We start from the raw sequence: 12,894 nt of genomic DNA, 5'->3' as shown, positions 1-12,894 counted from the left end.
CTGTACAAGCGCCGCACAGGGCCTCGTTGATTAACCCTGTGATACCATAGCACATTCCCGCCATGTATTAAAAACATCGGGAGATGATGACATCATCAGTTTTAATATTATCATCGAGAGATGTTATCAATACACGGCGGGGATTATAGGGCGTGGTGGAGTCCCTTGGGGAGATGTGATCTCAAAACGCATGATCCATGAGCATAGACGAACTCCGATTCCATCCTTACAATACTGTGCTCACAGTCACTTGTAATCGTGTATGGGGAATATCTCTATATTTTTTATTCAGTAGAGATATTCCAATCACAGCTGCAAGTGGCTGGGACCATTGTCGACTTTAAAATGAGTCCGGATCTGCTCTTCAGAGCGCGCCTCACACTAACCTCACAGTCTATTTTGGCCGTACATCGAAAACATCTGCTGTATTTGTATTTAATAATTCATAAAGAGATATTCCTAATACAGGATGGGATCTCACTGTAAGGTCGGTGTGAGACACGTTCTGTGAGAGCAGATCCCAATTCCCTTATAACTGGTGCATCAAATTTTGGGTTTGAATCCAATTTCTAATTGCTATTGACGAGTTAGTCGAACGCGCATCTTATCGCGTGGTGATGGCATAATTACTTTGACCACCGGAAGAACACGGATTCACTTCACAATAGGTGTTTCTATCTTCTTCCGACCGACAGACGGAGATACTGTCGTCTCGTCGTCAGTCCACCGTTCCCGACTCTCTCTCTCTCTCAAAATGAAACTCTCGTTCTCTCTACCTTCGAAGCAATTTGGGAAACCAACTCAGAAGCCATCGGAGAATTTCAACGACGGAGACAGGAGAGACGATACCGGGATCACCAAGCTCGAATATGTTACGGAGTTCGATGCTTCAAAATCCCTAACTGGCAAATCAGAAAAGCTCGTAATCCCTCCAAAGCAGAACGAATGGAGACCCACCAAGAAGATGAAAAACCTCGATCTCCCGTTTCAATCTTCCACCGCCGCCGACCCTGACATCCGCTTCGAGCTAGAGGCTCCCTCCACTGTTGGTATTCCCGATTCCGGTATGTCTTATGGTCTGAATCTCAGACTGAACAAGGAAGGCGACGCCGATGCTGTTGGCAACGGCGTTGGGGATGAGGCTGATAATGATGCTGTCGGGGCACCTAGTCGACCTTTGTCCTCTGAGAATCTGCTTTTGCAAAAGTTCAAGGAGGATATGAAGAGGCTGCCTGATGATCGGGGGTTTGATGAGTTCACTACTATTCCTGTTGAGGGTTTTGGTGCTGCTTTACTTGCTGGTTATGGATGGGTTGAAGGAAGAGGGATTGGAAGAAACGCCAAGGAAGATGTGAAAATCGTGCAGTATGAGAGGAGAACTGCCAAGGAAGGACTTGGGTTTAAGCCGGAGATGCATGATAAGAAGCAGGAAGGGCGTAATTCGGGGCTTGACCACGCTGCGACAACTAGGCCAGATAGGCATGAGAAGGTTGCGTCTAAGGAGGATAGGGATGGCGTATCGGTCGGTATGGTTGTTAGGGTTGTCGGTGGTAGGCATATGGGTCTGAAGGGGAAGGTCGTGGAGAAATTGGGTTCTGCAAGTTCTGACTTGTCAAAGATAGTTTTGAAGCTGTTGGATGGAAGAGAGGAGGTCACTGTCAAGGTTAATGAAGTTGCAGAGTTGGGTTCAGCGGAAGAAAAGAAGTGCTTGAAGAAGTTGGCGGAGTTGAAGATTCAAGAATCCGGGGATGACAGAAGCAGCAGGGATGAGAGAAGAGCTACTTCAGGTAGCCATGGTTATGACAGAGAAAAGAGGGATGGTAGTAAGGACTATAGGAGGAAGGATAAGAGACAGAGAGAAGAGGGAAGGAGAGGTGATGAAATGAAAACTGACAATGGAACAACATCTCGATCAAGTAGCCGCAGGGAAGAAGAAACGGGAGCACGAGTTTCTTGGTTGGTGAGTCATATCCGGGTTAGAATAATTAGCAAAGATTTCAAAGGTGGGAAGCTCTACTTGAAAAAGGGGAAAGTCGTGGATGTTGTAGGACCAACAACATGTGATATATCCATGGATGAGAGCAGGGAACTTATCCAGTGTGTGGATCAGGAAATTTTGGAGACCGCACTTCCAAAGCGTGGGGGTCCAGTTCTGGTTCTCTATGGGAAACACAAGGGTGTCTTTGGAAACCTAGTGGAGAGAGACATGGAGAGTGAAACCGGTGTCATCCGAGATGCTGATACTCATGCACTGCTCAATGTGCGCCTGGAGCAGATTGCAGAATACATTGGGGATCCAAGTCTCCTTGGGTATTGATTCTGTTATAGCACTGGATTGAAGCTCTGAAACCACACCTGTTTAATGGGGCTGCATTTTAGTGATAGGTAATTTAGCTTTCATGCTTGTATAACTTCCAATTGCATTTTCTATGGATAGGCTGTAAATGCTTTGATAAGGGTACTTCCTAAGGATTGTGACGTTCCAGTGCTTCATTACAATACATTTAAATGCAAGTTTTCTATTTATGATTCTGAAAGTTTTAATCAGCCTGGAATTGTTATGAATGTATGTATTTTGAATTAATTGCAAGATTTAGTGTGACGATTTGAATATTTTCCATCTATTATCTTTAGAACTAACATATCTGGTATGAGTTTTGTATAATATTGGTTGTCACAGTGGAGCTAAATATTATAGAATGTTGCTTTCATTTAACACACAGTTTTATCATGTAAAGTAAAACACTGATCACTGTTATTTGGTACACTTAAAAATTCTTATTCTACAAACATTGTCTTCGTTTGAGCCTTTGCCAACTGTATGGAATTGTCTACATGAATCCTATCTTGCCATTACATTCTGTCTGATTGTTACACCACTGGTCCCAAGCCCGGATGAAGGAAGGCTGTGTCAGGTTGGCAGCCATCATTAAAACTCTTGCCAAATCCTTAAGGTCATGGCTCTTCAATTCTAGCATACAAACAACATCTTAAAAACTATACAGTAGAGCTATAATAACTTGTCATAAAATTTTATGTTTGATGTGGCTTATTGTTTAAGAAAATGCTGCTATCAATCTCCCTTTTTTAGTATCCAACAATCCATCTGTTTTGTTCTTTATGTGATAAAAAGAATTATGTTAAGGGTTATAACAGAATACAAAATGGATAAGAGAAATGAGAAGAATCAGGGCCCCTACTACTAACAACCAAAACACTGAGAACAGCAGAAATGAAAGCATCCTTATATATGTGGTATGTGCTATGAATGTAACATGTGAATCCAACTCAAATGACAACCTTCCATTTCTGCAGTTGCCATGCATAGGATTTCCTTCTTTATGGATCTTATCTCCCATCCTTTCCAGCACCTTGATTTTGGCATGATTTGATCATGCCTTAAAGAGTTATCTCATAAGGACTTGCTATCTGATTTACCCCCAAAGGCTTCGGTTCAGAAACCATGGTTTAAATATATTTCCTGATATTTCCATGGCATATTTCTATTTCCATTGGTACCAACATGAAACATTACTGGAATCGACATATTTCTTAATGAAAATTACTGGTGCTGTGTGGAGTACAAGGGACAGTATCATAACATTTATCGTATTTCCATATGACATTTCTGACATGTTTCCTACTAATAAGGTGAAGAAATTTTGCAGAAGAAAGGAGCTTTTGAATAAATCTGTGGGAGGTTTTTGATATTTTCCGTAATTATTTGTAGGGTTTCTTTGTGTCTTGATCAATTTAATGGGGGTATGGTTGTTGTTTGGTGTGTGTTGTGTTTGGTTTTGGAGAAGGTCATGGTGGGTTAGTTCTTTACTTGCTCTTTTCTTTTTTCTTGATATTTTCATGTTCATATCTAGAGCTGGCAAATTTAGCATTGATAAATTTCCCACTAATTTAAAAAAGTGGTAATGTGGAAAATTACATTTGTTGGGAGGAAGAATAACATTAATTAAGTCCACATTAGCAAATCTGCCCATATACTACCTGCCTACCTTTAGGATCCCATTCAAAGTAGCTAGATAGTTAGAAAAGATTATGAGGAATTTCTTGTGGGAATTGTGAGATGAAAGAAAAGATCACTTGATAAAATGGGAAAATATATGTAAATCTAAAGAGTAGGGTGGATTAGGAATTGGGAATTTAATCAAGAGGAATACAACTCTATCAGGGAAGTGTAGCAATTGGGAATTTGATCAAGAGGAATACAACTCTGTTAGGGAAGTGGCTACGGAGGCTTCCTTTTGTAGGAGATAGGCTGTGGCACAGGGTCATTTAAAGCATACATGGACTAGGGGAGAATGGCTAGGATGCAAAGTTGGACCTATACACATCTTCAAAACTCAAAAGCCCCATGGAAAGCAATAATAGAGGTACTACCTTCCTTCTTGTGCTTTGTTCATTTTGATATGGGCAGTGTTTTAAAAGCGCAAGGCACAAAAAAGGCGCAAGGGCCAATTTGCGCCTGAGGCGCAAGGCGAGGCACGCACCTTTTTAAGAAAGGCGCAAAATTACAAAAAAAGCTAAAAAATAAAAAAGTCAAAAAATTCAAAAAAAGCAAAAAATTCAAAAAAATTAAACATAATGTTAATAAAAGATATAAACTTAAATTATAAAATGAGTGTTTTAAAAAACCTATTATTTAAAATTAAAATACATAAACATAACATGTAAAGTGTATTCAAATGAAAATTTAAAAATAAAAGCAAACATATAAAGCATTTTCAAGCATGTAAAACCCACAATCTCTTTTTTCTCCTTAATTGCATTGCTTCAAGTAGCTAATGTGATGTAAAACATATTGCATTCTTGATTTTATGAGTCGCTTTTGTACCATGCCCCTCGAGGCAAGCCCAAACAAGTCTATGTTAGGGTCTGGAATTCTTATTTCTTAGATAACAAATAATGATTTTATAACTTTCACCGCCTTTTAAGAAGATATTTTATCGCAATGAATGAATGAACAACATTAGCAAATAGGGGGTTCTTGGAACTTGCCTAACATAGACTTGTTCGGGCTTGCCTCGAGGGGCGTGGTCAGGGGTCCGGGGGCGGAGCTTCCGACCCAGCCGTCAGACCCAAAAAACAGAAAAAAAGTGCAAAAATTTAAAAAGGCGCACGCGTAGGTTGAGGCACAAGGCACATCAGGCGCATGCCTTTGAAAGGGGTGCGCCTAGGTCCTGGGCGAGGCGCATACCACAAAATGCGCCTCGCCTATGCCCCTAGGCGTGCCTTTTAAATCATTGGATGTGGGTTGTGGGAATGAAATTTTGTTTTGGGAGGACCTATAGTGGGTGATGAGCTTCTTTGTGATCAATTTCCATTACTTTATCCCTTCCAACTGTCCAAGTTTGGTGTTACATCTCTAACTGGGGTTCAAGAGAGGGGCCTTAGGACAATGAATGTAAGTCATTAATATCTTTGCTTTCTTCTCTAGAGACTATCTTCTTAGACTAAAGTACGCTTGATGCTAGGGTTTGGATCCCGTCCTCTAATGGTTTGTTCTCTTGTGCTTCCTTCTTTAACCTTTTAGTTCATTCAAATTCTGGGGAGTGTGGAGCGGAATCTCTCCTTGTAAAGGAAATCTGGTGTAAACCTGTCCCTCCTAAAGTACAAGCTCTTTGTTGGGAAGTGTTCCTTGGTAAGACAACACTTGTGGCATGCTACAGAAAAGGAGACCTAACATGATTACCACTTGTCTCTTGCACAGCTGGTTTTAACCCATGTGCTCTTTTCCTCAAATTCATTTGTTTGATAACTGGTTTACTGGCTTGGTCTTGGTTTCTAACAGTTCCTTCCCCCTCTGAAGCAGCTTCGTCCTTGAGGATGAGGTGAGGAAACTGTTGCCTTAGTACTGAGCAGGCCTCCCGTGTTGCATCCTCTGGAGGCAGTCCTTGCCATTCGACTAAAGCATCTTGTACCAGTTGCTGATGCTGTTTGATCTAGCGATAACCCCGGATATGCTTTGGTCGCAAAATGGTGTGTCGATCTTCATCAAATTCTGGTAGAGTTGGGGCAATGCTAGCTGAAGTACCCACATGTTTTTTCAATTTTGATTCATGAAAAACAGGGTGGAGACGACAGTATTGGGGTAGAGATAATCTGTATGCAACTGCTCCAACCCGTTCAGTGATGGGAAATGGTCCATAGTATCGTGGAGATAACTTATGCCAGCTTTTTTGCCCTAGTGAAGCTTGCCGATAAGGAAGAAGCTTCAAACAAACCAAATCACCTATGCTGTATTCAACCTGACGGTGATATTTATCATATTGGGCCTTCATTTGTTCTTGAGCCCATGTCAAATTTATTTTGAGATCCTTGAGAATGTTATCTCTATCTAATAGGTGATTGTCAACCGCCGTTATTGAGGTGGATCCTTTGGTTCATTCAGTTCCATAACCATATTTCCTTAATAATTATCCATAATTTCATAAGAGAAGTATAAATTTCATGTTTTAAGTTTAGAAAATCAACATTTTATGAGAAGAAAAGGAACGAAGGAAAGAAAATTCAAAAAATATAGGGGCTGAATCCCTACTTTTGTTATAAGAAAAGAAGAAAAGAAAATGTGGAAGAAAAAGAAGATTTGTAAGAAAAAAATGTGTTGATTACGCAAAATTTTAAGTTCTTCCCTTGCTTATTGGTTCAGGTTCTGAAATCTTTGAGGATTCAATCAAGGATCGAAACTTTGATACGATACGCCCCATATCGGGTGTATTATATTGTATCTTTGGTGCCCCAATACACATGTTTACAGATGTTTTTGGGAACCCATTTTTTAAAATATATATATATATATATATATATATATATATATATATATATATAAATGAAATTGAAAACCAAAGAAATAAAAAAAATAGGTGGAGTATCGTTATAAGTACTGATACACCTCTGCTGATACATAGATGTGCATTGATACTTTGAACCATGGGTTCAATACAGTAGTTAGCAATGTTTGTGTTGATTAAACCCTAACGAATAAGGAAATAATAAAAAGAAATTAGTACATAAACACAAAATGAGTATTCTAGTTTAATAATGCCTATTTTATTATTATAATGTCAAAAAATAAAAAATATAAAAGCATTTTATAACATTATGCACAAAACTACTTGGTGGTTGGGTGAGGCGAGCCTCCAAGGGACGCCTAGGCGCCCACCTATTCGTCGCCTTGACAACTATGGTTGTAACTTGTAGACCTGTTTAGGGTGGAGCTATGAAGAAGCTTGAAATACTCATGCCAGAAATTGCTTAGGAATGTCATTTGAGTGGTTGGATGTGCATTAGACAAAGAAAGCTGATACATCAACACCGTTACAGCTCTGTTCAGTTGCTCACCAGTGGCAGAAAGTATGAAGTCTCATGTTTTATTTTCTCTTGATGTGGTCTGGGTTTGGGCTTAACTGTAAATACCTATGTGAACTAAACAGGCAAAGCTTATCCTTAAAAATGGAAACAGACAAGAAAAACAATTTACAGACCATAAAGACCCATTGTTCGGTTGCTAAATCAGTTTGGGAGTGGGTCTTCTCCCTATGTGGAGAAGCATTAGGGCCGCAATGTGTTGGTCTCTATAGGAAGAAAGAAACTCACAAATATTTTCAGATAAGGAAGGAACCATTGGAAACTTATTAGATCTAATTTTGTTAAGGGTGGCACATTGGTTGAAAACTATGGAAATATTCTAAGACTATTCTGTGGCTGATATGGTGAGAAATTGGAAGGAGATAGCTTCCTCTGCTTTCTGTAAGAGGACTTGTAGTCCTTTGTGGTCCCCTCCTGGGTTCATAAAACTGAATTTTGATGGCAGCTGTGTAAGGAACCCAGGGCCTTTTGGGATTGGGTGAGTATTTAGGAATGAGGTGGGGGCTATTATTGCTTTGTTCTCAGGCCCAATTCGGGAAGGAGACTCTCTTAGGGCTGAGATCCTCGCAGCCTTAGAAGGTATCCAAAGAGCAAGGGAGTTGAACATTAGATGTTTGGCCCTTGAAGGTGACTCGGAGGTGGTGATTAGGTGGCTAAAGGGGGAAGACAGCGGCTTATGGAGTTATAACAATGAGAAGAATAAATTTAAATGGCTGAGTAGGGATATTGTCGTTCATTACAACTGGGTGAAGAGGATTGCTAATTCTTTTGCTGATAGGTTAGCAAAGCAAGGGGTGAATAGGGATTCGACTTTTTGGGCTAATTTTTTATTTTTTCCTTGTTTTCTTTGGTGGGGAGTTAAGTCTTTTTACCTCCTCTTTGTACCTAAGCTTCACATAGTTTCTTATCTTCAATAAAGTTTCTTGTTATTGATAAAAAAAATGTGATAATTAACTTGTTCTACTGCCAGTCGAGCATCACTGCCTATTTAAGGTCTCTCCCATAATCATTTTAAAAACCAGTGGCAAGTCTTTATTTGTTACTAAAATCTTTTGATGGATCTCTTTTATTAAGCATGCACAGACATTATAATTCTAGAGTTCATTCCCCTCTTTGGGTTGGTAGTATAAAATAAGGATTTAAAACATAGCCCTTTCAACATCCTTTGGAAACTCAAAATCCATTTCCTTCACTAGTTTTAAATCAGTAAAACATGGTACGCCTTTCCATTGTATGAACAATTGTTACTTGTGGGTCTCCTTTAGTCACCTATGTCTAGCAAGCTACAAGCCAAAGTGGTCGGTCAATGTGTCACCAGATGCTGAAATCACTTTTATTAGCTCCATCAACAGCTCCACTGGTGACATCATTAGCACTCACTCTCTTTTGAAGGAGGCATAATTGTTTAAAAGTGTAGAGAACATTGTTGTGGGCCCCACAGCTGTGGTCCCACTATGTCCGTAGGGTAGAATGTATCTAGTCACAGCTGTGGTCAACTTGTTATTCTGTTATTCCTACTTGCTATTTATTTTTCATTTTTACATTGTTTGTTACGTGTTATCAGTTATGATGTAAACACCAAGGGCAGATATGTCCTTTCATGTAACTAGCATAACATGTAAATATTAAATTAAAGTGGCGGTGGCAGAGTATTTTGAGATTCTGTTCTTCTCCTCAAAATCTGTGTTCTACTGCTCTCTCACCACTCTTTCTTCTACTTCTCTTTCTCTTCTCATAGAATCTGAAGTTTCTTAGTGATCAAGACTGATAGCAGTCTTGAACACCTACAAAAAGAAGAGACAATAATCCTATGATAAATACATAAAGAGATCTGACTCCCATTGATGACAAGCGAAATTCGATGAAGACAACTAGTGATGGTCTACCTAAGGAGATTCCCAGCAGGCCAGTATAAAAAAGATAACATACAGAAATATTGGATATTGTGAGCTGTCAAAACAAGCCAGTAAAAATGCAGAGGAATAGCATCTGGGAAGTTTGGTTCTAGATTATGTATTGATATTTTGATTTATACATAAATGCACATGCTAGTGTAAGTTTGGTGGTTATTGGGTTTATCTTGAACAGTTTGTAGATCAGCTTCTCAGCTTGAAATCATAAAGTGCAACCCGATGTAGGATATATGATACATAAAGTCCAGTTGACCTTCAAATCATAAAGTGCAACTGAGGGGCCATCAGCCATGATGAAACTGGTCATAAAACAAAAGCCAAGGTGGATTGTGATTTGTGAGTGCTATTTTAATGGTTTGGAACTTTGGATTTGAAGAGGGTGGGCAAGAAGCACATTAATCTCTCTTCATCCTCACTAAGCACAGTGCTAGAGACACTTTTGATTTTGAACTTGGGAGGAGTGAGTGAGTGAAGGCTGGAAAACTAAATCATGTGTTTTAAGGACTGCCAGGGGTCACTGAGATCACCTTCTCTGTTTTGTGAGCCATGTGGAGTACATGGGCATATGAATCCTCCCTAGTCCCTACTGTGTGTAAAAGAAGTCACACCAATTCTGATGTGCTTTATTGGTGTATATTTGTTTGAAAACTCTGGAATATCCCAAGTAAAATTATGTGTAAACTAAATGTTAGCTTATCAGACCACCTTTAACCATCTGATAAGTAGGACACATCTATGATTCTCTGCAGGTTTCTCTGCATTTGCACATACAAAACAGAGAAGCATGCAATAACCATGCTGAAATGAAAAAGCTTATACAGTTTATATTTAGCTATACAGGTTTCTAAAAGCACTGTTACGATTGAACGTTGCACTAACCATGCAATAACCATGCTGAAATGAAAAAGGTCTGTTCTACTAGTGTAAGGAATTGGTAGGGTTTCCCTGTGTTATGTATCCATTAGTTGGCATGTGTCAAAGAATTAGGGAGATGTTAGGCATGTTGGGTCATACAAGGATAAGGTGCCACATGGCAATTAGTAGGGCCAATTGTTGTAAATAAATAAGTAGAGTTAGTGAAGAACGGGTCTTTGTCTTGTTGTTATGGGTTTTTGAGTCAGTTATGGAGTGGATAGAGCTGAGGTATGTAACGTAGGTGAAATGGTGTGGTGTGTAAGTGGTGGGTCGTTGGAGTCAGTAATGAGAGAGAGAGATAGAGAGAGAGAGAGGCCTGTCAATGATACTCGAAAATCCAAGGTCTGATTTGACATCCGACCTGGTTATCTCGGATTCAGATTTGATTTAAATATAAAATATATTCTATATGTTATATGTGTGCATGGGTGTAATTAGGCCTGTCAATGATACTCTAAAATCCAAGGCCTGATCTGACATCTGATCTGGTTATCTCGGATTCAGATTTGATTTAAATAAAAAATATATTCTATATATTATATTATATATGAATTTATATTTTATATATATATATATATATATATAATAAATTCAGTATGTTATATTTACATTAATTTATTATATATAAAAACTGAAAAGTAATTGCATTTTTAATTTTTCTGGGATTTTAAAAAATTAGAGCGGAGTCAGATTAAATTCAAATTGGATCCAAGTCCCTTAGGATTCGATTAAAATCCGTTTGGATTTGGATGCAAGTTTTCAGTTAGTCGGATTGGATGTGGATTTTGCTGAATCCAATCCGAGTCCGATCTTGTTACAACCCTAGGTGTAATGGGTTATGGGTGGTTGTGTGAGATTGAGTCTGTAAATACTTGAATTGTTTCCTTAAGAATCATCAATTGAAGACTTTTAATGTCGTTATGGATGCCCATATCAGCAGTTCTCAGTCTAAGGAATCTGAGGATTAGTTGGTGTTAATTCTATCATGGATGTTATTAAGGTGTGGCTTCATAATAGATTTTCAAATTTTAATGTATCTAAAATATTGGAATGGGCAGTATAGACTTTGTTGAAGTATTGTTTTTGTAAATATTTTCTAAGAACAGGAAGCTAAATCTTTTGATTCGGATTGTATTTGGTGGGACACTAAGAGCAATGTGTATTGAACAGTTTGTTTCTTGCTTTTGTATTTGGGTTGCATTTGGTTCAGCTACGAGTCTGTGAGTCTGTGACCAGCTGTTATGTTTAAGATAAGTCTGACTCTGACCAGCTGGTTCCCTTGGCCAAATAAGAATCCATGTGAACTTAAACAATGCTTGGCAGTCTGTAGAAGAATTATTCTATCATCTACCATGTTGTGGCTGAAAAGGACTTGACAGTCTCTGGAAGAAACCTTGTAAAGAAGAATTATTGTAGAATTTTATGGGATTTAATTGTAAGGTGTTTGAGCAGTATCTTTGTACCTCTAATAGTTATTTAATATGGTATGACAACTGAGACCTAATTTCTAGCTTTCTTCTATGCATATCTTCTTATGTTTTATGCTTTTTTGAAATTTGGATGGTATTGTGATTTTTGTTATATTATCTATTATCCTTTATTGTCTGTTAAATTACAGATTTATGTTCTAGTTAAATAACTACAGGTTTTATTCTGTTCAGAAACTGCAGGACTTTGTCTCTTGGCATTCTTGTACAGGAAATGCATGATGACTTGTGATTCTGATGCATGGGCATGATTACGAGGCTGGTTAGGCTGGTTTTTCTTAGGAAGCTAAGGCCTCCATTCAATTTGTGCTCCTCTCTTGGCATTCTTTTTCCTTCAGGAACCAAGCAGTTTGTTAATGGATTTTTTGATACTAGCTTTGAACTGTCTCTAATCCAGTGGAGATGTTCAATGTCCAAGGTTCCCTGTATCATGTACGAGGCACTTGATTATAAAAATATTTTATATTTTTATAGACCCGGTCCCAAACCGATAAGAGAAATCATGGACTTGGAACCGACCCAAACCCTAGAGGGTTTGTAATTTTGGACCTAGAACCGAACTGATCGGTTCTTGGAACAATCAGGTCCAACCCGATGGACCCGATTATAATATGCCTGATCAGGCCAAAAACCCTTGCTCCCTTGTATTTAGAACAATGCAAATAGAGGGGTAAGACTGCTGAACCGATCGATTCTGTTTGAGATGGTTTAGCTAGATCTCTTGCTCCCTAGCATTCATAACAGTGCAAACAGAGGGGTAAGACTGAAGTTAGAAAACATTCCATCATTCCCTTCGCAATGTCTAACTCTCAAGCTCAAATCAATATCTAGGCTAAATGGCTAATAACTTGAAACGAACTTATAGGCGAAATTTATAACAAAAAAAAGATTGATGTTTCCTACTTAAAATGGATTGAAATTTCAATTCTTGTTTTTACCTGAAATGTTTAAATATATATTCTTAAAATAGATAAAAAATTCATAACAACGTTTCTAGCTTCTTTCTAGGATCAAATGATAAATAACTTAGAACACTATGTAGAGATAAAAATCCCTACTTTTCTGCAGATTTAACCGGAATCGATTTGGGCTTCTCGCTACTAAACTGAAATTTGAACTTAAAAGTCTTCACTCTTCCAGTCAAACCGATTCGTTTTTCAGTGATTGAATGGGGAGAGAGAGAGAGAGAGTGCTGCTAT

At 38.6% G+C, this 12,894-nt stretch overlaps 1 protein-coding gene across 2 annotated transcripts; it reads left to right on the top strand.

Moving 5' to 3' along the window:
- Positions 1-432: 432 nt before the first annotated feature.
- LOC148852596 (protein MOS2-like) lies at positions 433-12,168 on the top strand. Of its 2 annotated transcripts, none has more exons than XM_088946017.1 (2): positions 433-2,385; positions 11,870-12,168. In XM_088946017.1, the coding sequence occupies exon 1, from the start codon at positions 755-757 to the stop codon at positions 2,315-2,317; it is 1,563 nt and encodes a 520-aa protein (XP_088802143.1). In that variant the 5' UTR covers positions 433-754; the 3' UTR covers positions 2,318-2,385; positions 11,870-12,168. The 2 variants fall into 2 exon arrangements, with proteins under 2 accessions (XP_088802143.1, XP_088802144.1); XM_088946018.1 differs by lacking the exon at positions 11,870-12,168 and adding an exon at positions 5,825-6,398.
- The last annotated feature ends 726 nt before the right edge of the window (positions 12,169-12,894 follow it).

Source organism: Nelumbo lutea, chromosome 5, assembly GCF_056320005.1.
Source record: "Nelumbo lutea isolate HS-2025 chromosome 5, American lotus-T2T, whole genome shotgun sequence".
Classification (NCBI taxonomy): Eukaryota; Viridiplantae; Streptophyta; class Magnoliopsida; order Proteales; family Nelumbonaceae; genus Nelumbo; species Nelumbo lutea.
This window is presented reverse-complemented; position numbering and strand designations above follow the sequence as displayed.